Source organism: Mobula hypostoma, chromosome 16 (genome assembly GCF_963921235.1).
Source record: "Mobula hypostoma chromosome 16, sMobHyp1.1, whole genome shotgun sequence".
NCBI lineage: Eukaryota > Metazoa > Chordata > Chondrichthyes > Myliobatiformes > Myliobatidae > Mobula > Mobula hypostoma.
Genome location: NC_086112.1, coordinates 24,475,230 through 24,496,448, shown reverse-complemented (window position 1 = coordinate 24,496,448; position 21,219 = coordinate 24,475,230). Strand labels below are relative to the sequence as shown.

Genomic DNA, 21,219 nt, shown 5'->3' with positions numbered 1-21,219 from the left:
GAACTTATTTATATTGTTTCCCATTTTGTGTTGTCTGCAAACTTGAGATTCATACATTGTGATCCCACATCCAGTTACGTTATGTCCCCCTGTATTCCTCAGGAAGGTCTTTGATCGCTGTCATTGCTCTACAGTAATAAATGAGCAGATGGCAACTAGCTCCCACTTTCCTCTGGATAATATTCCTTCCTAGTTGTCAGATTGATATCACATTTGAAAGTCATAATGAAAAGCCTGATGAGGCATGCAGTGCACTTTTAGAGGATAATCCAGGAAAGCAGCTTTTATTCCTTCAGCATCTGCATCATTAACTGAAAAGTGGAGGATCAGTTGTCATTTTACAAGCTGTGCTCCAGGTTGCTTTCCCACCTTTCAGCAAATTTAGCAATTGTATCTTGGTGCCATTATTTATGTCATTTACATAATTTGCAAAATGTTCAGGCCCCAGTCCTATTCCTGTGGCATACCACTTGCTACATCTTTCCAGCTGATAACGACCATTTATCTCTACTGTTTCATTGGTAACCGATTTTCTATCTATAATGTTACCATATGCTAAGAGTTTTTAATTTCTGTAATCATCTCTAATCTGTCAAATTATCAAATACCTTCTGGTATTCCAACTGTAGGAAATATAGGAGACATTAAAAGCAGAAACAATTTGGTTCCTCAAGGTTGTTAGAGCCAGGGATAGTAATGAGGTCAAGCTCCCCCTACCTATTAAATGCTCCCAATGGCCTCTAACAAACAAGTCCAGCTCCTGGCCTTCACATGTGGCTTAGCTCCTAAGCCCATGGGAACTCTTTCTACTGACAGGAGAAGGGGCAAAGACAGGTTACCGGTGCCTTAAAATCAGTCGCTTCGGGTAGATGTGGCTCGTCAGCCATGGTCGGCAGCTCATCTAGAAGAAGGAAAACTCTGATCTCAAACCTGTGCTGCCTTGTGGTTATACCCACTCATGGGGAAGGCTTTGGGAGTAAACCCAGAGGAATAAATCAGGAGATGATATCCCTAAGACAGTCCTATGTTGAGTTCAACACAGACTTGCAACTCCTGCAATGCTGCTGGTACCAAATTGTATGGTTTTCTACCATTCCTTTTGGTTCATTGAATGCATGGTGAGGGGGAGTTTGCTACATAGGCAACAGCTTGCCCTCCATATCGTACTGTCCAAGCTTAAGTATCTAGGCAGCTAGAATACAACATCCATGGTCTCACTCACTTACTCAAAAGCAGAAACAATGGAATAACCTGTGCTTTTTCTTCCTTAGAGATAAGGTCCTTTTCTCAATCTTTCTTCTGTGCCCATTCCAAAGGGAGAGATTGCAGGGGACTGCCCTTTTGATTCACTTCTCCATTTTCAAATACCAACTGCAGTCTTTTACACACCATTTCCACAACTAACCAATTTGTTCTTACAATTCATAACCACCCTCTCTTGTGAAAATTTATATCTGGTTCTCCTTAAAACCACTGCACTACTGTTTCCCACTACAACCTTAAGTTCCACTCCTTTAAGTCCAAGATATAATTTAATATAAAGGCAAACTCAATCCATCCACAACAAGCAGTATTTCCCAATTGCCAACCATTTAAATTCTAATCCCCATAGCCATTCCAACATGTTGGTCCACAGCATCCTCTACCGCCAGAATGAGGCAACTCTTGGGTTGGAGAAGCAGTACCTCATTTTCTGTTTGGGTAGGTTCCAACCTGATGTATGAACATCAATTTCTCTAACTTCTTTTCATTTCTCCACCTTCCCTTCAATTCTGCCCCGTTACAAAAGTAAAAATGATCCCCTATATTCCTGTTCCTGACTCGTATCCATCTCTTTCTTCTCCAACATCTTCTGAAATGCCATCCTTTACCAAATATTTAGCAACTGCTTCTTTAAATGGTTTTGCTACAGATTTGCTTGCAAATTTCAATTCCAAATTAGAAATTGGATGGGAAATTTAACATGATTTCTTAATTAAGGAAACACTTCTCTCTTTGCCAGCCCAACAAACTATTGAACTTATTCACTTTTGGCTTGAATCAATTCTCATAGCACATTCTTGTCTGACATGCAAACAGCTTAGTTAAAATGTAATTTTTTCCCCTCAACCTCCCACTGAGTTACCAAGAAAAAAGGCAGAAATAAAACATTAACTATATTCATTTGATTAATAGTCTGATATCTAGCACCTTTGTTTAATTTTTATAAAAATACGTCCAAGTCTTCTCTCTCCTGACTTGTTTTTTTTTAAACTTAAAATTACAGTGGATTCCAGTTAAATGGGCCTTTGGTTAATTGGGGCAGCTGTTTATTTGGGACAACTCTTAAAGAACAAAAATTAATTTGAGAAAATAGTCAGGATTTCTTTCATTTATTTGGGACATTACGCCACTTAATTGAGGTAGGAAACTGTGGCCGATTTCTGAATAGCATCAATGTGTACACTTGTATGGCTGCTAGACACTGCACCATGCTTACAGCAATAAGTTTTTAAATAGTGTCAGTTGTGTCTTTTTGTGTTCAAACAGCAGTGATTTTTGTCACTGATAGCTGGCGAGGAGAAATAAACAGCAACATAATTCAGAACTGTTTTGTTCACCATGATTTCAAGCATTCAGGCTTGGAGATGCCAGAAATGGCCTGGAGTGAAAATGAAACAATTTCACCACTGTGACAAGTTAGCAATTACGAAGGTATCAACATCATCCTGAATGAAACTGAAGATTTGGAGGATGCAGTTGTCTGAAGTTCCCAATCTGGGGCCCACAGGCCTCTCAGTTAATAGTATGGCTCGATGGCATAAAAAAGGTTGGGAATCCATGGTCCAAAAGATTGAATGAAGGCAGTCTATTATCTGTACTATGTGTCTACGCTGATCTTGTTCAGTTACTGTCAATCAAAAGAACACGGCAGATGAGTTCCTCCATTGAAAACTATTCGGAACTAATTTACAGTTTTATAGTACTGTGAAGGTATTGACAGTAATTTGTTCTATATTTTATTTAAATGCATGAAGTGTTACTCAGTTAAAAGGTACTTCGTCTTTTTCATACCTTTTAACTACCGTAAATTACAATGTCTAAGCCCAGAATTTGGCCCTAAATTTTGGTCCTAAAATTAGGGGGTCAGCTTATACAAAGGGTGCCAACTTTGGAAAAATGAATACATAGAAGACAAGTCATATTTATTGGCTGTTTTTGAGTCAAATACAAAAGAAAATACAAACGCTTATGAAATCTACACAAAAGAAAAGTTCTACAAAACACATTCTTTTTCTCAATTTACTTGTACACGTTGTTGTCGTCAAACGTTCAGAGCTTTAAACTCTCACACTCTTCATTATCTGACTCTCCAAAAATCATGTCCCATTCTTTAGCAGTCACCATATCATCGTAAGGACTCTCAATTTCTGCTTCAACATCATCATTTGCAGATTTACTGGCTGCCAAATCTCCATCGTCTTCTTCCCAAAGCAAATGATCTTCAGTGCCATCCAAAGCATTGCTGATGCTGCACTTCTTGAAGGCCTTCACAATGCACTCGGCCTTCATTTCCTCCCACGATTGCACTACTCACTCGCAAACTGTAGCTAGAGATGCAGCCCTCATATTTCCCGCTGGAGTGAATGACTGATTTCCAGACATCATCCATTCATTCCACTGTCGACACATGGATTCTTTGAATGGTTTGTTTAAACTCACATCTAGTGGCTGGAGCATGGACGTCAAACCACCGGGGATGACTGCTATGTCCGTATTTTCAGCTTTCAATGTTGCTTTTGTCTCACTTGACAAGTGCGCTTTGAACATGTCCCAGACAAGTAGCAACTTTTCCTTCCAGAAACCTTCGGGACATTGACGCCATACCTCTTTAACCCACTTCAAGCAACCCGCTTTGTCTATCCAGCCGCATTCTTGAACGTGAACAACACCCTGCCGGAATTTTTCTTTCTTTGGGAATGTTTTCCTCTTAAAAATCACCATCGGTGGTAGTTTGGTCCCATCAGCCATACACGTTAACACAACAGTAAAATGTTGCTTCTCGTATCCAGTTGTTTTGACAAGGACTGTTTTCCCCCAATTCTGATTGACAGTGTGGTTGCCAGCAAAATCAAAGAACATTGGTGCCTCGTCCATGTTACCAATCAGTGAGAGCGGGTAAGAATGTGCCTTTCAATGCTTGATTACAAATGATTGGAAGGCCATAATGTTATTCTCAAGGTGACTCGGCAACTTCTGAGCAATCTTTGTTTTTTGTTTCAACACAAGATCACGTCTATTCATAAATCGGGTGCACCAACTTCACATAGCTTTGAAATTTTCGCTGACCTCACTGTGTTTTTCAGCCCATTTCAACGCTTGAACTCAAATCATTTCTCTGGTAACAATGTATCCAGACGATACACCGATTCACCGACTCTAAAACTTTTTCTTCCAGTTCTGGCCACTAGCATGTTTTCCTGCGGTTTGCACATTTGCACATTTCATCTTTGGCATTTCCCTCTGCCTTTCTCCACTCTCTCACTTGTTTCTCGTTTACACTAAACTTCTTAGCAGCTGCAGAATTATTCGTTCCTTTAGCAAAATCAACAACCTTCAGTTTGAAGCCAGCATCACATTGCATTCCTTTTAATCTTTTGTACATGGTGGTCGCAAACTCAATACTGAGTACACGTACTGATCCCGCCACCCCATGTTATGTTTTAACAACATTACGATGGATGCTAAATGGTTTCACGGGGGTTACATTTCAGAGGATTCTTTACCAGTGGGAACCTAATCCAAAACTTCCCTCCCTGATCCAAACCCTCTACAAAAGGAGTCGACTTACACAAAGGTAACATGAAAAAGTCACTTTTTTAATCTTGAAAATGGGGGGTTGGCTTATACTCCAGGTCAGCTTATACACCAGAATTTACGGTATTTCAATTGAATTTCAGCTAACTGCAGCAACCATTTACTTGGGCCAAACGTACTGGTCCCAATGCGTCCCAATTAACCAGAATCCACTGTACTTCCTTTTCCAAGAGTCACCATCTCCTTTTGAATACTGCAATCACTTATATCCCATATTTGACCATTCAAACCTACACTCTCTTATCCCAACCTATTAAAACAATGCTATTGTAGCTTACTTTGTCTACACTCCCAATAATCCTGAATTTTTAACTAAAATCTTATCACTTTTGACCAGCACCTTTGATCTCTTCTTGCTTGGTGACGTAATCCATGACATCAGTCTTGCTGCATTGCACTATACACATCTTCATCACAATTTTATGTGAACCAGAACAGTTCAAAGTACATTTATTATCAAAGTATGTATACTACTTTCAACCTTGAGATTCATCTCCTTGCATTCAGCCACAAAACAAAGAAACTCAATAGAACTCATTAAAAAAAAGACTGTCAGACATCCAATGTGCAAACAATAAAAGTAACAAAATAACATTCAGAGCTGATGTTCACAAAGGTGATTCCACAAACAAGAAGCCAGTTGCAGCCGATGGAAAAGCCCATTAGTTGCAGGTCACAGCCTCAGTTCAGCGCAGTGAGCTGAACACTAGTACATCCCTCACCTCTAGACCTGACACCCTGACCTTTTCAATCAGGCCCAGTACTTAAATCAGGGGTCCCCAACCTTTTATGCACCGCGGACCGGTTTATTATTGACAATATTCTTGCAGACCGGCCGACCCGGGGTTGGGGGGCGGGGGAGGGTGTAGGGTTGCCAACGGACAAGAGTAGCAGTCAACTACGTTGTGTTTACCCCGAGAAAGACTACCATGACCATAAAGCCTTGCGTGGGCATCTGTGTGCGCATGCGTGTACGTGCCGATTTTTTTTTCTACAAATCGTTTTTGGTGATTCTGTTCAGTGAAACTACACTGTACATACATTATTTCTTTCAACTTCAGTTATACTTTATCCAGGATTTGGCAAACATTAGAAAAACTCATCTGGCACAAGGGCAGGTCAGAACCACATGCAATGACTGATATTTTGACCATCAAAGCACAAGTGAGGAACTCAAAGGAGCATTCCTAACTTGCCTGGATAAGTTGAATTTCAATACACAAGGAGCTCAGCAAACTTTAATATAAAAATATGACATTTTGTTAACATTTGCCAACCAACAACATTCTACCACCTACTCAATTTTCTCCACCAGCCTACCTTCCTCTCTAGGACACCACATCTTGTCCATGGTCGCAAACCTACTACTGACAGAAATATTCAATCAGAGCTTGAATATTTTATAAGATTATGTTAGGTTACCGATGTTTGTAAGCATTAGAATTTCAACATAGGGCTGAATTTCATTGAAGCTGCTGCATTCTAAGGTGATCACTTTTTTCCACAATAAATTGCTTCCACTTCCTGAAGCACTTAGTGCTTTAGGTAAGCCCAGAATACACTTGCTCTTATCAGGTTCCTCAAGATGAAAGAATTCCAGATGCAGTTTGAGTGTGAACAGAAGACCAAAGCCGTGGACTTCAGCTCAAGTAAGGACTATTATAGTTGCATGAAGGTAGGTGGAAGGGGGGAAAAGAATAACCTCAGAGACATTTAACAGGTGACCAGTAATAGACATTCAAACAGCTGATCCACAACACTCATTAGATATTATCTCAACCAGAAATAAGGAACTAATGAGAATGAGGAACACCATTAAATTAAAAACTAGAGCATGCAAGGTAGCAAGTACTGGTGGAAGGCCAGAGGTCTGAGAAGATTTTAGGATTTAGCAGCAAAAGATTAAAAATCTCAAGAAAAAAATTGATTTGAGAGAGGACTGTTGTACTCAACAGTAAAAGAAGCAATGAGTGTTTCTGCGGATATACACATAGGAAGAAGGTGAGTGTGAGACCTCTAGAGGAGAAGGCCAGTGATTTAATTAATAACAAGAAATAGAGAAAGAGCAGATATGTTAAATCAAATTTTTTCAGTGTTCATCATATAGGACTGTAAATATCGCCTAGATAACTGAAAGGCGAATTTATGTCTTGCAATGCATCTTCATTTCCTCTCCCCCCTCCCTCCCCAGAATCTGTCAAATTTCTACCCTCTCTTTTCCAAGGAGTTAAAATCATCACATTTATTATAAGTAAGACATTAAAATTACCTTATGGTATAAAGGATATAATCTAACAAAACAAAATAAAAAATAAAATTGAAGTTCGGCAAACATGAGGATCAGATAACGTCTGTGGAACAGCTCGTGTCAGATGAATAACCTTTCATTAAAGCAGACATGGCCAAGCTTGCTGAGTGCTTGCAGTATTTTCTGTTTTTATTTCACATTATAAACATCTAAAGTCTAAATAAGCATTCTAATCTTTAAAAAAAACTTTTTGGTTATACTGTGTAATACATTATTTTGTGTTAGGATCATCTTACCTATATCTACAGAGACCATCATCGACTGATTCTCAGGCCCCGAAACAGAAGTCTGATCCTGATCCATACTTCTGGAATCTTCGTTTGCCTCGTGTTGACTGTGGCTAAGGTCTGATCGCAAATCTGAACATTCATCTTCTTCTCTGTGGGAAAACACAAAATAGTTAGGCTTATTAATATGGAAAGAGCCGAATTTAGTTCCTAGATATAAAATATTAATTGAAATATTACAGTGAAAAGTCAAAATGCTAGTGGTGAGAGAATAATTCGACATGCACTTCAGCAACAAGGAAGTAATGTAAAAATGTCCATATATATTTCAGTGGATATAGCAATTAATGAATTAAAGCAAGAAATTTCCATTTGAAAAAACAGTTTATTTTTTTCAAAGCTTTAAGGCAAAAAGTGAAGTGGTTATAAATATGAAATAAAAGCTAAAAGGCTCAAAATTCTTAAATTAGCCAATCCAATTTGATAAGCTTTTCCAATATTTACATTAGCTACAAAATTTAACTTCATTAAATTTAGAGCTCATTATTGTCATTCCTTACTTTGTGCCGGTAGAATGATATCCATTGAAGTTTAGCTCTTGATTAAGAAATTTTGTTTAAACCTATTCTATAAATGCAATTACATTAATCATTCCAAATGCTCAAGGGTTATTCATGTTATCTTCTAATGATCAAAATATATACATTTGGACAGATTTTAGTACCCATTTGCTTGGCATGTAAATTTCTTCCATTCAACTGGCTCCAATGGAGATTTATTTAACCAAATAGTTGAAAATTGGAGCACTAATTTTTGAAATGCTTTTTATGACTTTAATAGTAAACAAGGTTATTTTATTTAGTGTTACTTAATTGAAATGCAAAGTTAATTTTAATATGTTAATTTATTAAAAGAGTAAAATGTTTGGACTACAGTCTCTGGTTATAAGTGAGATGCCACACTACCTACTAACCCTCATACTGGCAGAAGAACCTTGTGTGGATCCCCATGCAAGAACTTGCTTCCCCAAGCCTCAACAACATGAATCTTCTTACGTTAATACTTGGGGGTTGGGGAGTGGTAAAGACACGGAGAGAAAGAGATGCTGGGGAGAACTGGCCCCGTCACCAAACCTGTTGGAAAAGCAAAGTCCAGCCTAAATTAGCCTGCTTTCAAATCAGTTAAAAACTCACTGGTCTATAGCAGGTGTCCAAATATCTGAATACAGAAATCGCATTGCATACAGCTCAGAACTGGCCATCTTTCTTTTCCATTCGCAGTCCTGATTCAAGGTCATGCACTGAAACATTGACCATCCCTTGCTCCACAGATCCTGCTTGACCCACTGAGTCCTTCCAGCAGTTTATTTTTTGCTTCAGACACTGTCATTATAAAACCATGTGACTGCGCGATCTATTTATTAATTTTATTTAGAGATGCAGTACAGAACAAGCCCTTCTGGCCCAATGAGCCACTCCACCCAGCAACCCACCCATTGAACACCAGCCTAATGACAGGAATATTTACAATGACCTATAATCTACTAACTGGTACATCTTTGGACTGTGGGAGGAAACTGGAGCACGAGGAGAAAACCCACATGTTCACAGAGAGAACGTATAAACACTTTACAGACAGCACCAGAATTGAACTCCCAAATGTTGGACATGTGATGGCACACATCAACTCCAGCCTCCCAGACATCTTCAACCTATCATCGAAACAAGTCCATGGATGCATCACAGGTTTGCATGGCAACTGCTCTGCCCATGACCACAACAAACTGCAGAGAATTGTGATTACGGCTCAAGGAAATAATACCAACAATGATATTCCATGGAAGTCAATGATATTTCTGTGCCATCAGAGGGAGCAGAACCTCCAACAAGTAAAAATGCATTGTTTGTCAATTTAAGTTTCATAAACATAACTGTATAGCCTCCAAACAACTAGCTAATAAAACACAAAAACAGAATATCACATATTTGAGAAACAAGACTTGTTATTCAATAAACTTCATGGCATCATAGCTCTAGAATGTTACTAGCATGACAGCACCCACTCAGTAACAATAGAACAATATACTTCGGCTTTTTAATCACAAAAATCTGAAAACAAATTAAAAACAATATTAATATGATATTCTGATACTGTTTACCTTATTGTTGTTCCCTGCAGCCTGTCAATCTTCTTATTTAGCTCTGCAATTATACTATGGAGCTCAGTAATGCGTTCTTCATAGCGTAGCGTTGTCCTTTCCTGAGTATCTTCGTGCTCTCTCATCATATGAGATTGTTCGCACTAAAAAGACAATACATAAAGTGAAAAGCATCAAGATTGCCCTTTTCTACTATACTAAATAATTTCTGAGGTTAACTTTCCGATTGACTAATCTTCAGTCATGGCTCCTTCAACCCGCAGTCAGAAAACAACTATCTAAAAAGATTTTGGTTGATAAATACTGATCCATAAACATTGGTTTGCAATTCAATTTTGTAACTTGCCTCTAAACAAATCCATTGTTATTCTAAATTTGTCTCTCATATATATGTAATTAATCCAATAGCCCTATTTAAAAGTAACATTTCTCATGAACTACTTATGGGATATTGCCACCAGAGATGCCTAATTAATAACCATAATTATATTTCAGGAAGAATTTAATACAATGGAGTACTTTTGGAATGTAAAGGGTAGATTTGAAATATAAAATTTCGCTCCATTTGCTATTGAGTCATATTTAACAAGATTGTCAAGTAAATCTTCATCTTCATTTAGAGTGTTTTTAATACAGATGAACTATCAAGTAGTAAAGAAATAAAACAAACCACAATGTCATGCTAAAAGATGGCAAAGCATACAGTTAAAAAAGATAGATTGTTACTTTTGTTTAAATCAGAATTGGGTTTCATATCACTGGTATATGTCATGAAATTTGTTGTTTTGCAGCAGCAGTACATTACAATACATAATAAAAACTATAAGTTACAATAAGAAAAATATATTTCAAAAAAGGTGATGCCAACGTGGAAGAAGCTCTTCCTAAAGCATTGCGTGTGTGCCTTCAAGCTCCTGTACCTCCTCCTTGATGGTAGCAATGACAAGAGGACATATCCTGGGTGATGGGGTCCTTGACGATGCCTTTTGAGGCATCACTTTTTGAAGATGTCCTGAATGCTGGGGAGGCTAGTGCCTATGACAGAGCTGGCTGAGTTCGCAATTTTCTGGAGCTTCTTCCATTCCTGCACATTTGCTCCTCCATATCAGTGATGCAACCCGTTAGAATGCCTTCCACAGTACATCTGTAGAAATTAACGAGTCTTTGGTGTCATACCACATCTCCTCCTAATTAAATATAGCTGCTCCATACCTTCTTTGTAATTGCATCAATATTATACCTGGGAGAGATCTTCAAAAACGTTCATACCCATGAACTTAAAACTGTTCACCCTATCCCATTGCTGATGCTGCAATGAAAACTGGTGTGTGTTCCCTCAGCTTCCCCTTCCTGATGTCCACAATCAATTCCTTGGCCTTAACTACGTTGCGTGCAAGGTTATTGCTACACCACTCAACCAACTTGCTCCTATACGCCACCTCGTCACCATCTGAAATTCTGCTAACAATAGTTGTGTCACCAGCAAATTTATAGATGGCGTTTGAACTGCACCTAGCCACACAATAGTGGGTGCAGAGAGATTAGAGCAGTGGGCTAAGCACACATCTTTGAGGTGTGCCAGTGTTAATAGTCAGCAAGGAGAAAATGTTATTTCTGATCCGCAATGACTGAGGTCTCCCGATGAGGAAGTCAAGGGTCCAGTTGAACAGTGAGGCAGAGAGGCCTGGGTTTTGGAGCTTGTTGATTCATACTAAAGGTATAATGATATAATGATGTTGAATGCTGAGCTGTAATCAACAAACAGCAGCCTGGTGTAGATGTTGCTACTGTTCAGGAGATCCAAGGCTGAGTGGAGAGCCATTGAGATTGCATCCAATGTAGACCTATTGTAGCTATAGGCAAATTGCAGAGAGTCCAGGTCCTTGCTTAGGCAGGAGTTGATTCTGGCCAAGATCAACCTCTCAAAGCACTTCATCATATTAGATGTGAGTGCAACTGGGTGATAGTCATTGCTCTTCTTGGGTACTGGTATAATCGTTGCCCTGCTGAAGCAGATGGAAAATTCCAACTATCATAGTGAGAGATTGAAGATGACCTTGAATACCCCCGCCAGTAGGTGAGCACAGGTTTTCAGTGCCATACCAGGTACATTATCAGAGCCTGCTGCCTTGTAAGGGTTCTGACGTCAGCCTCCAAAACAGAGATCATCAGGTCACCAGCTGCTGTAGGGATTCACACAAGTATAATTTTATTCTCCTTTTCAAAGCGTACGTAGAAGGTGTTGAGTTCATCTGGGAGTGAAGCTTCATAGACAATCATGATGTTAGGTTTTGCCTTGTAGGAAGCAATGGCTTACAAACCCTGCCAGAGCTGATGTGCATTAAATTCTATCTCTAACTTCAATCGGAAGAGGTCATACCTGAACTTCTTGTATAGCTCTGGATCATCAGTCTTGAATGCCACAGATCTAGACCTCAGCAGGCTAGGCATCTCCTGTTCATCCACGATTTATGGTTTGGGAATGTCCAGTACATTTTTAAGAACATAACAAATAGGAGCAGGAGTAGGCCATCTGGCCTGTCAAGCCTGTTCTGCCATTCAATAAGATCATGGCTGATCTAGCCATGGACTCATCTCCACTTACCTGCATTTTCCCCATAATCCTCAATTCCCCTACTATGCAAAAATCTATCCAGCCTTGTCTTAAATATATTTACTGAGGTAGCCTCTACTGCTTCATTGGGTAGAGAATTCCACAGATTCACCACTCTCTGGGAAAAGCAGTCCTCCTCATCTCCATCCTACATCTACTCTCCCGGATCTTGAGGCTATGTCCCCTAGTTCTAGTCTCACCTACCAGTGGAAACAACTTTCCTGCCTCTATCTTATCTATCTTTTTCATAATTTTATATGTTTCTATAAGATCTCTTCTCATTCTTCTGAATTCCAGCGAGTACAGTCCCAGGCGGCTCAATCCCTCTTTATAGTCTAACCCCTTCATCTCCAGAATCAACCTCGTGAACCTCCTCTGCTCCGCCTCCAAAGCTAATATATCCTTCTTCAAGTAAGGAAACCAGAACTGCCGCAGTACTCCAGGTGTGGTCTCACCAGTACCCTGTACAGTTGCAGCATAACCTCCCTGCTCTTAAATTCAATCCCTCTAGCAATGAAGGCCGACATTCCGTTTGCCTTCTTGATAGCCTGCTGCACCTGCAAACCAACCTTATGTGATTCATTCATAATCACTCCCAAGTCCCTCTGCACAGTAGCACGCTACAATTTTTTACCATTCAAATAATAATCTGCTCTTTCATTTTTCCTTCCAAAGTGGATGACCTCCCATTTACCAACATTGTACTCCATCTACCAGACCCTTGCCCACTCACTTAACCTATCTATACCTCTCTGCAGACTCTCCATATCTTCCGCATAATTTGCTTTTCCACTCAATTTAATATCAACAGCAAACCGTAGATACACTACACTCGGTCCCCTCTTCCAGATCATTAATGTATATCTTGGACAGTTGCGGGCCCAGCATCAACCTTTGCGGCACACCACTCACCACTGACTGCCAATCAGAGTAACACCCATGTATCCAAACTCTCTGCTTTCTATTAGTTAACCAGTCCTCTATCCATGCTAATACATCACCTCCAACACTATGCATTCTTATCTTATGGATAAGCATTTTATGTGGCACCTTATCAAATGTCTTCTGGAAATCCAAGTAAATAACATCCATCTATTCCCCTCTATCCAGAAAGAACTCCAGTAAGTTTGTCAAACAGGACCTGCCTTTGTTGAATCCATGCTGCATCTGCCTGATGGATCCATTTCTTTCCAGATGCCTCGCTATTTCTTCTTTAAAGATAGTTTCAAGCATTTTCCCAACTATAAGTGTTAAACTAACTGGCCTACAGTTAAGAAACACACATCAAAGTTGCTGGTGAACGCAGCAGGCCAGGCAGCATCTATAGGAAGAGGTACAGTCGACGTTTCGGGTCGAGACCCTTCCTCAGGACTAACTGAAGGAAGAGTAAGAGATTTGAAAGTGGGAGGGGGAGGGGGAGATCCAAAATGATAGGAGAAGACAGGAGGGGGAGGGATGGAGCCAAGAGCTGGACAGTTAATTGGCAAAAGGGATATGAGAAGATCATGGGACAAGAGGCCCAGGGAGAAGGAAAAGGGGGAGGGGGGAAACCAGAGGATGGGCAAGGGGTATAGTCAGAGGGACAGAGGGAGAAAAAGGAGAGAGAGAGAAAGAAGCGACACTCAGGTTGAAGGAACAACACCTTATATTCCGTCTGGGTAGCCTCCAACCTGATGGCATGAATATTGACTTCTCTAACTTCCGCTAATGCCCCACCTCCCCCTCGTACCCCATCCGTTATTTATTTATATACACACATTCTTTCTCTCTCTCTCCTTTTTCTCCCTCTGTCCCTCTGACTATACCCCTTGCCCATCCTCTGGTTATTAACCCCCCCTCCCCCTTTATCTTCTCCTTAGGCCTCCTGTCCCATGATCCCCTCATAACCCTTTTGCCAATCAATTGTCCAGCTCTTGGCTCCATCCCCCCCCCCCCACCGTCTTCTCCTATCATTTTGGATCTCCCCCTCCACCTCTCACATCTTTTACTATCTCTTCCTTCAGTTAATCCTGACGAAGCGTCTTGGCCCGAAACGTCGACTGTACCTCTTCCTAGAGATGCTGCCTGGCCTGCTGCATTCACCAGCAACTTTGATGTGTGTTGCTTGAATGTCCAACATCTGCAGAATTCCTCATGTTGGCCTATAAAGAACATAGAATAGTACAGCACAGTACAGGCCCTTCGGCCCACAATGCTGTGCCCACCCTCAAACCCTGCCTCCCATATAAGCCCCCACCTTAAATTCCTCCATATACCTCCCTAGTAGTCTCTTAAACTTCACTAGTGTATCTGCCTCCACCACTGACTCAGGCAGTGCATTCCATGCACCAACCACTCTCTGAGTAAAAAAACCTTCCTCTAATATCTCCTTTGAACTTCCCACCCCTTACCTTAAAGCCATGTCCTCTTGTATTGAGCAGTGGTGCCCTGGGGAAGAGGCGCTGGCTATCCACTCTATCTATTCCTCTTATTATCTTGTACACCTCTATCATGTCTCCTCTCATCCTCCTCTCCAAAGAGTAAAGCCCTAGCTCCCTTAATCTCTGGTCATAATGCATACTCTCTAAACCAGGCAGCATCCTGGTAACTCTCCTCTGTACCCTTTTCAATGCTTCCACATCCTTCCTATAGTGAGGCGACCAGAACTGGACACAGTACTACGAGTGTGGCCTAACCAGAGTTTTATAGAGCTGCATCATTACATCGCGACTCTTAAACTCTATCCCTCGACTTATGAAAGCTAACACCCCATAAGCTTTCTTAACTACCCTATCCACCTGTGAGGCAACTTTCAGGGATCTGTGGACATGTACCCCCAGATCCCTCTGCTCCTCCACACTACCAAGTATCCTGCCATTTACTTTGTACTCTGCCTTGGATTTTGTCCTTCCAAAGTGTACCACCTCACACTTCTCCGGGTTGAACCCCATCTGCCACTTCTCAGCCCTATAGTTACAAGCCTTTTGTCTACATCCTATTTTGAACAGTAGCATGACATTCGCCACCTTCCAATCTGCCAGGACCTGCCTAGATTTCTTTCAGTACCCTGAGATGCATTCCATCAGGACCGGGGGACTTAACTATCTTCAGGCCCATAAGTTTGCTCAGCACTACCTCTGTAGTGATAGCTATTGTATTGAGGTATCAAAGGACAATACTCAACCACACAGGTCATAATGAAGTCAGTGACAACTGTGGTGTAACTCAGTTTCGAAGATGAATCCCTGAATTCTTGTTCCGTCCACCAACTCAAAGCAGTTCTGTATGTATTCCTCTGTCTCCCTTGACCATACCTCCTTCGTCCTCACCTCTGGTGCTGCGTTCTGTGGACACTGTTTGTACACCAGGTGATAAATGTTCTAGATGGTGATATAACAGTGGTCAGCTTTGTTCCACAGTTGATATGTTGGTGGTAGTTATTCAGCGACTTCTTCAAGTTGGCCTGGTTGAAATCCCCCGTAATGATTGAGAAAGCATCAGGGTGTGTTGTTTCATGCCTGCTGATCATGGTATCCAGATCTTCCATTGCCTGCATGACGTTACAGATAAAATGTACAACACAACCAGGACGATGGCAGAAAACTCTATCGGCAGATAAAATTAACACTTGACTGCTTGCTGCTCCAGGTCAGTTGAGCAGGATTGAGAACCACCATGTCTCTGCACCATAATGAGTTAATCATGAAACATATTCCCCCTTCTCTACCTTTAAAAGAGTCAGCTATCCTGTCATTTCAGTGAACAGTGAAGCTTCTGGGTTGCAGTGCTGCATCTGAAATGGCAGGGGTTAGCCAGGTTTCCATGAATCAAATTGCACAGCAGATCCTGATGGTCCTCTGGTTCTGCAATCTTGCTCTGTGGTCCTCAATTTTATTTTGCAGAGACCGTACGTTCAATAGCAAAAAGTTGAGACTGAGTCTATGGCAACTGCATTTCAATCATATCTGCAGACCACCAGCCCACTTTCCACGCTTCCGTTTTCTTTATGGGTAACTGCACTCACAACCCAAATCTGTTGACCAAAGTTCACTCATTTTAAGGATGGATAGACGTTTTAAATGTCTTAAAACGACGTTGCTAACTGCAGTACCCATGGTTGTGACTGTGAAGTAGTCCTAAACGGAGCAACATGCAAAGCATCACCAGTTATTGGCGCCATCATAAGTTTGCAAGAATTGAGAAAAGTGAAGTTAGCAAATTCTGAAATGATAGAGGCAATTTAAGAAAAAATAACTAATTAGTCTTCTACTCAGCACCTTCCATCTTTGGAAGAAGCTGCCCCAGTCACACTGGCAGAGGATGAATATAATTAAAAGGTAATATACTGATGGAAGCAACTAAAAATACTGAATAATATTCAATTTGCAAAGAAAATCTGAAATAAATCTTACTCTCTGTTATGGGGAGAAAATACCTCATGGCATTTGAAGTTGTAGTACACATAACCTACGCCCATATATCACTGCAAGCAGAATGTAAAATTGGCATTGCCTGGTGGTCTACATGACTGTTGCCTTTACTATTAATTGACATCAGAAGGCCTGATAAAATGAATGTCAAACATGCAATCAGCCTGCAGTACTTATAAGTAAGGTAAATTCTACAAATAGCAAAAGTTACTTGAAAACTAAATTGTGTTTTTAGAACTGGCTGCACACACAAGCTTCAAGATTTTCCAGAGAGTGCAATGGAGGTTTTGGTACACAACAGCAGGCAACATTACAGAATAACAGGAGGACAAATGCACCTACTCTTATCATCAATAGCCATCAATCAAGCTCTCATTTCCAATACTTCAGGTACACAATTACTCGTGTTTTGCTAAGCAATGGAAAAAAAACTCTGGTTAAGCTTGTAATGGGAGTCACCAGATTATCCACAATGTATTTTGGAGGACTGGAGTTGATGGAAGGTGGTTAAGCAGCAGGCAGAAACACAAGAAAAGCCAGAACTGAGGAGCATGAGGGTTGCAGTCAGAAATGATTAGAGCATCTGTCAACTCACCAGTAGATGCAAGAATGATTTGAGATTGCACACTACCCCAACACATTGAAGTCTAAGCAAAGATCAACAGGGCCAGAGACATAATGAATGAGCTTATCTAAGTACATGCTTGATGAAATTCACAAAATCTCACAGAAAATCTATGTTCCTTGTCAAGAACTCTGGAGACATTAACATTAACTTGCATAGGTCCTTATACGGATTTCTGGAGTGAATCATATTCGAAAGAATAAAGCTTCTGTATGGTGTTGCCACAGATGGCTTACACCACGACTTCTCTAGGTCTCAGTACTGCTTTGGAATTTTAACTGATTCCCACCATGGTTGTCAACATCAGTTCAAAGATCACAGTAGTTTATCAATAGTTTCCAAACAAATCAGCAAACTCAAAATGCTACCATAAGAAAATAGCATTGCCTCCATAGAATGTGAACCTGCTTTAATGTCAAGTGACAGCATTCCTGCTACCACACCTGTCAGTCGTGGAAATAAAAACAGAAAATCCTAGGAACAGTAGGCAAGCCAAACAGCATCTGAAGAAAACAGTTTTATCAGCATTTAGAAAAATTAGAAATGAAGCTAAATTTAAATTAAAGCAAAAGGAAGGGACAAAATGGGACGGGAGAAGGTATTTGACAGGGTAGAGATAGGGAGACAGAATGGCACAGTGCTGGTGCTTGCCACAAAGAAGACTCTCAAATTATTTCTGGGGCTGATGCAAACTGCAGATAACAAATGAAATTGAAAGCACTAGGAGAGGCAAAAAGCAGAATGGAAATATTACCATATCCTGACCATTATCTATACTCCAATTATCATTAAAACACAGTTTGCTCAAATCACTGCTGTTCACAAGAGCTTTTCACTGAAATTTGTTTCAGCATTTCACAGAATACAACAGTGTCCATACTTCAAATACACATCAATAATTGTCATGCACTTAGGGCAGTGTTGCAGCTAGTAAAGATCCTGTCTCTTTGACTTCTGATGCTGTGTGAAGGTTACATGTTCATTCTCTGACCAAGTGGATTTCCCATGGATACTCTGGTTTCCATGCACATCCCAAAAATATGCCAGTTGATAGGTCAATGGGCACAATAAATTGCCTCCAATCATGAGTGGGGGAAATTAATGACAAATGGGGAGAACACATCAGAGGGAAAATGAGATGGTTCTTCGAGTCAGCATAGACTAGAGACTCTGAAATTGTCTGCAACATCAAATGGAAATATAAACATAAAGAAGCCATGAAACCAGAATGTTATATAACTAATTTTCTTCTTCATTGTAGACCCTTGTGATAGGGGCCCTTGATTCCAGCCCAAATACAGGTGATATAGAAAATTGTTGCAGATTTAAGTTATCTATTCTGCCAAGAATATAAACATTTATCTACATGACGCACAGTATAGCTTTTAATTGAACACCATCTACAAGAAGGAATTTTCAATGGTTATACTCAGCACTACTGGGAGGTCCTTCATTTTTGACATATGTTCAGTTGCATAAAGATAGCAATAGACATATGAAGATATCATATTCATATATGATTTGACCCCTTGGAGGGTCAGACACCCTGAGCCAATAGGCTGGTCCTGGACTTATTTCCTGGCATAATTTACATATTGCTATTTAACTATTTATGGTTTTATTACTATTTATGGTTTTATTACTATTTATTATTTATGGTGCAACTGTAACGAAAACCAATTTCCACCAGGATCAATAAAGTATGACTATGACTATGAAATCATTTTAATTTGAATCTTAATCTGTTTTCTTTTCATATTCCAGGCCAAGAATATGTAAAGAATGTATGGTACCCTACACACGTCCATTCAAATAAATGTGGATTCAAGTCTCAGGTGCTATTTCCCACCAATAAGACGACATGCAAGGCCTAAAAATATGATGCCATAGATTCAATTTTTTTTCATTGTACTGAGATACTTGCTGAACACCCGTCATAACATAGAAAAATTCTTGAATTTAAAATGAGTGCTCATTATTTCATGAAGATAAATGTATGAAATTTGTAATAAAACTATTTTCATTTCCAAAATCACATTTCTCATTAATCATTGCATTATTGACCCTGTAATTTATTGAACAATTTATGCTGTTATTGTCAATATTACAGCATATAATCCATAATTTTGTTCTCACCTTACCTGAGATTTAGCCAGCTTCTTTTCTAACAAGTCCCTCTCCCGCTCGGTATGCTGGAGTCTTTTATTCAGATCAACTATATCTGTCTTTAATGATGCCAGAGCTGCCAAGTGTAACTGGTGAAAGAAAAAGCAGCTTTACCAAAGAGTAAATGAAAATCAAAAATAACTCTAGGTTCAAAATCTGAAATGAAGACAAGAAATTGCTGTAATCAGTCTGAGGGTAGACAACAGCCATAAAAGCAGAAAGACTTTTTTTTTCCTTTCCACATATGCCTCTGGACCTACGAACTTAATTCAAAAGGAATATAATTCTGTTTGAAAGGGTTTTACTGTCAAATCTTACTTATTGGCACATGGGCTATTCCATTACACATCCCTTCCTATATAGCCACTACACTGTTTGAAATATTGGCTTAAAAAATTACATTTTCCATCTTTTGTGGCTGAAAGTCAATACCACATAGATCCAGAGGATGTTATTGACTTCACTTAATCTTTGATTGATCAATATTTTAGAGAATAGTAGAGTCATCAAGCCATACATCAGAGAAACAGCCTTTCTTTCTACCACATCCATGTTGATCTTAAAGTACTCACCTATACTAACCTCATTTATCCAACACTGGACTTGTTGCCTTTGATACCTCATGGATTCAGGTGCTCGTCTACATATTCTGGAATTTCTGCCTTCATGACCAACTCTTCACAGTACATAAATATGGCAGTTCTGTCTCTATACTGGTCCCCCCAATCTGGAACAACTGATGGTCAAGTGCACTCCATTCTACCTGCCGAAGGAGTCCTTTGCAGTCATTCTGGTAGTGGTGTACATTCCACCCTGGCAGATGTCAGGCAGACCCTGAAGTAACTGAGCACCGGGATCAACAGTTATGAGACGGTGCATCTTTATGCCTTCCTGATCATCATGCTTGATTTCAGGAAGCCCAAGCCAGTTTGAAAAAGTCTGATGAACAACGATGTTAGCTCACCTGCAGAACTAGAAGAGCCAAAACACTCACTGTTACACCACCGTTAAAAATGCTTACATTGTTGGTGGTACAATCTTAAACAGTGATGAGGAACCTTACAGGAGTGAGATAGATTGCTTGGCTGAGTGGTGTTGCAACCACAACCTCACACCCAAGAAATTGATTATTGAAGCGAAAAGTCGAAACAACACATACCAGTCCTCATTTAGGGGTCAGTGGTGGAAAGGGGAGCAGTTTCAAGCTCCTGAGTATCAACATCGCAGAAAATCCATCTTGGACCCAACATATCAACACAACTCCAAAAAAAAGGCATAGCAGTGGCTCTACTTTGTTAAGAGTATGAGGAGCTATGTCAGCACAGACTATTGCAAATTTCTATGGCTGTATGGTGCATGTATCACAGCCTGTTATATAGCCTCAAATGCACCGGATCACAAGAAGGTCCAGAGGATTCCACCACGTGTACGACCCTCCCCACCACTAAGAACATATTCAAGAGGCAGTGCATCGAGAAGGTGGCATCCATCATTAAAGACACTCACCATCCAGGAATGTCCTTGACTCATTACTATCATAAGAGAGGAAGTACAGGAACCTGAAGACCCATAATCAACGATTTAGGAACAGCTCTTCTGATTTTTGAATGATCCAAGAACCCATGCACACTATCTCATTATTCCTTATTTTGCACTATATTTTTGTTTTCTGCAGATCATGTATTCAAAATGTACTGCTGCTGCAAAACAACAAATTTCATGTCACATGTCAGTGATAATAAATATAATTCTTATTCTCCTCTACTATCCTCTCTGGCAGTGTGTTCCAGATTGCAAACTACACTCTGGGTGAAAAAAATCTTCCTTAGACTTTCTGAACTTCCTACCTTGCATC

The 21,219-nt window shown here is 40.1% G+C and overlaps 1 protein-coding gene across 4 annotated transcripts in view; it reads right to left on the bottom strand.

The window, feature by feature from the left end:
* The window catches only part of mcc (MCC regulator of WNT signaling pathway), a 132,241-nt gene that overhangs the window by 41,843 nt on the left and 69,179 nt on the right, over positions 1–21,219 (bottom strand). For all 4 annotated transcript variants that reach the window (XM_063069162.1, XM_063069163.1, XM_063069164.1 and 1 more), the window contains 3 exons: positions 19,340–19,453; positions 9,551–9,693; positions 7,402–7,544 (listed from right to left, as the gene is read on the bottom strand). In XM_063069162.1, coding sequence (XP_062925232.1) covers positions 7,402–7,544; positions 9,551–9,693; positions 19,340–19,453 — 400 coding nt within the window. The remainder of the gene's footprint in view (positions 1–7,401; positions 7,545–9,550; positions 9,694–19,339; positions 19,454–21,219) is intronic.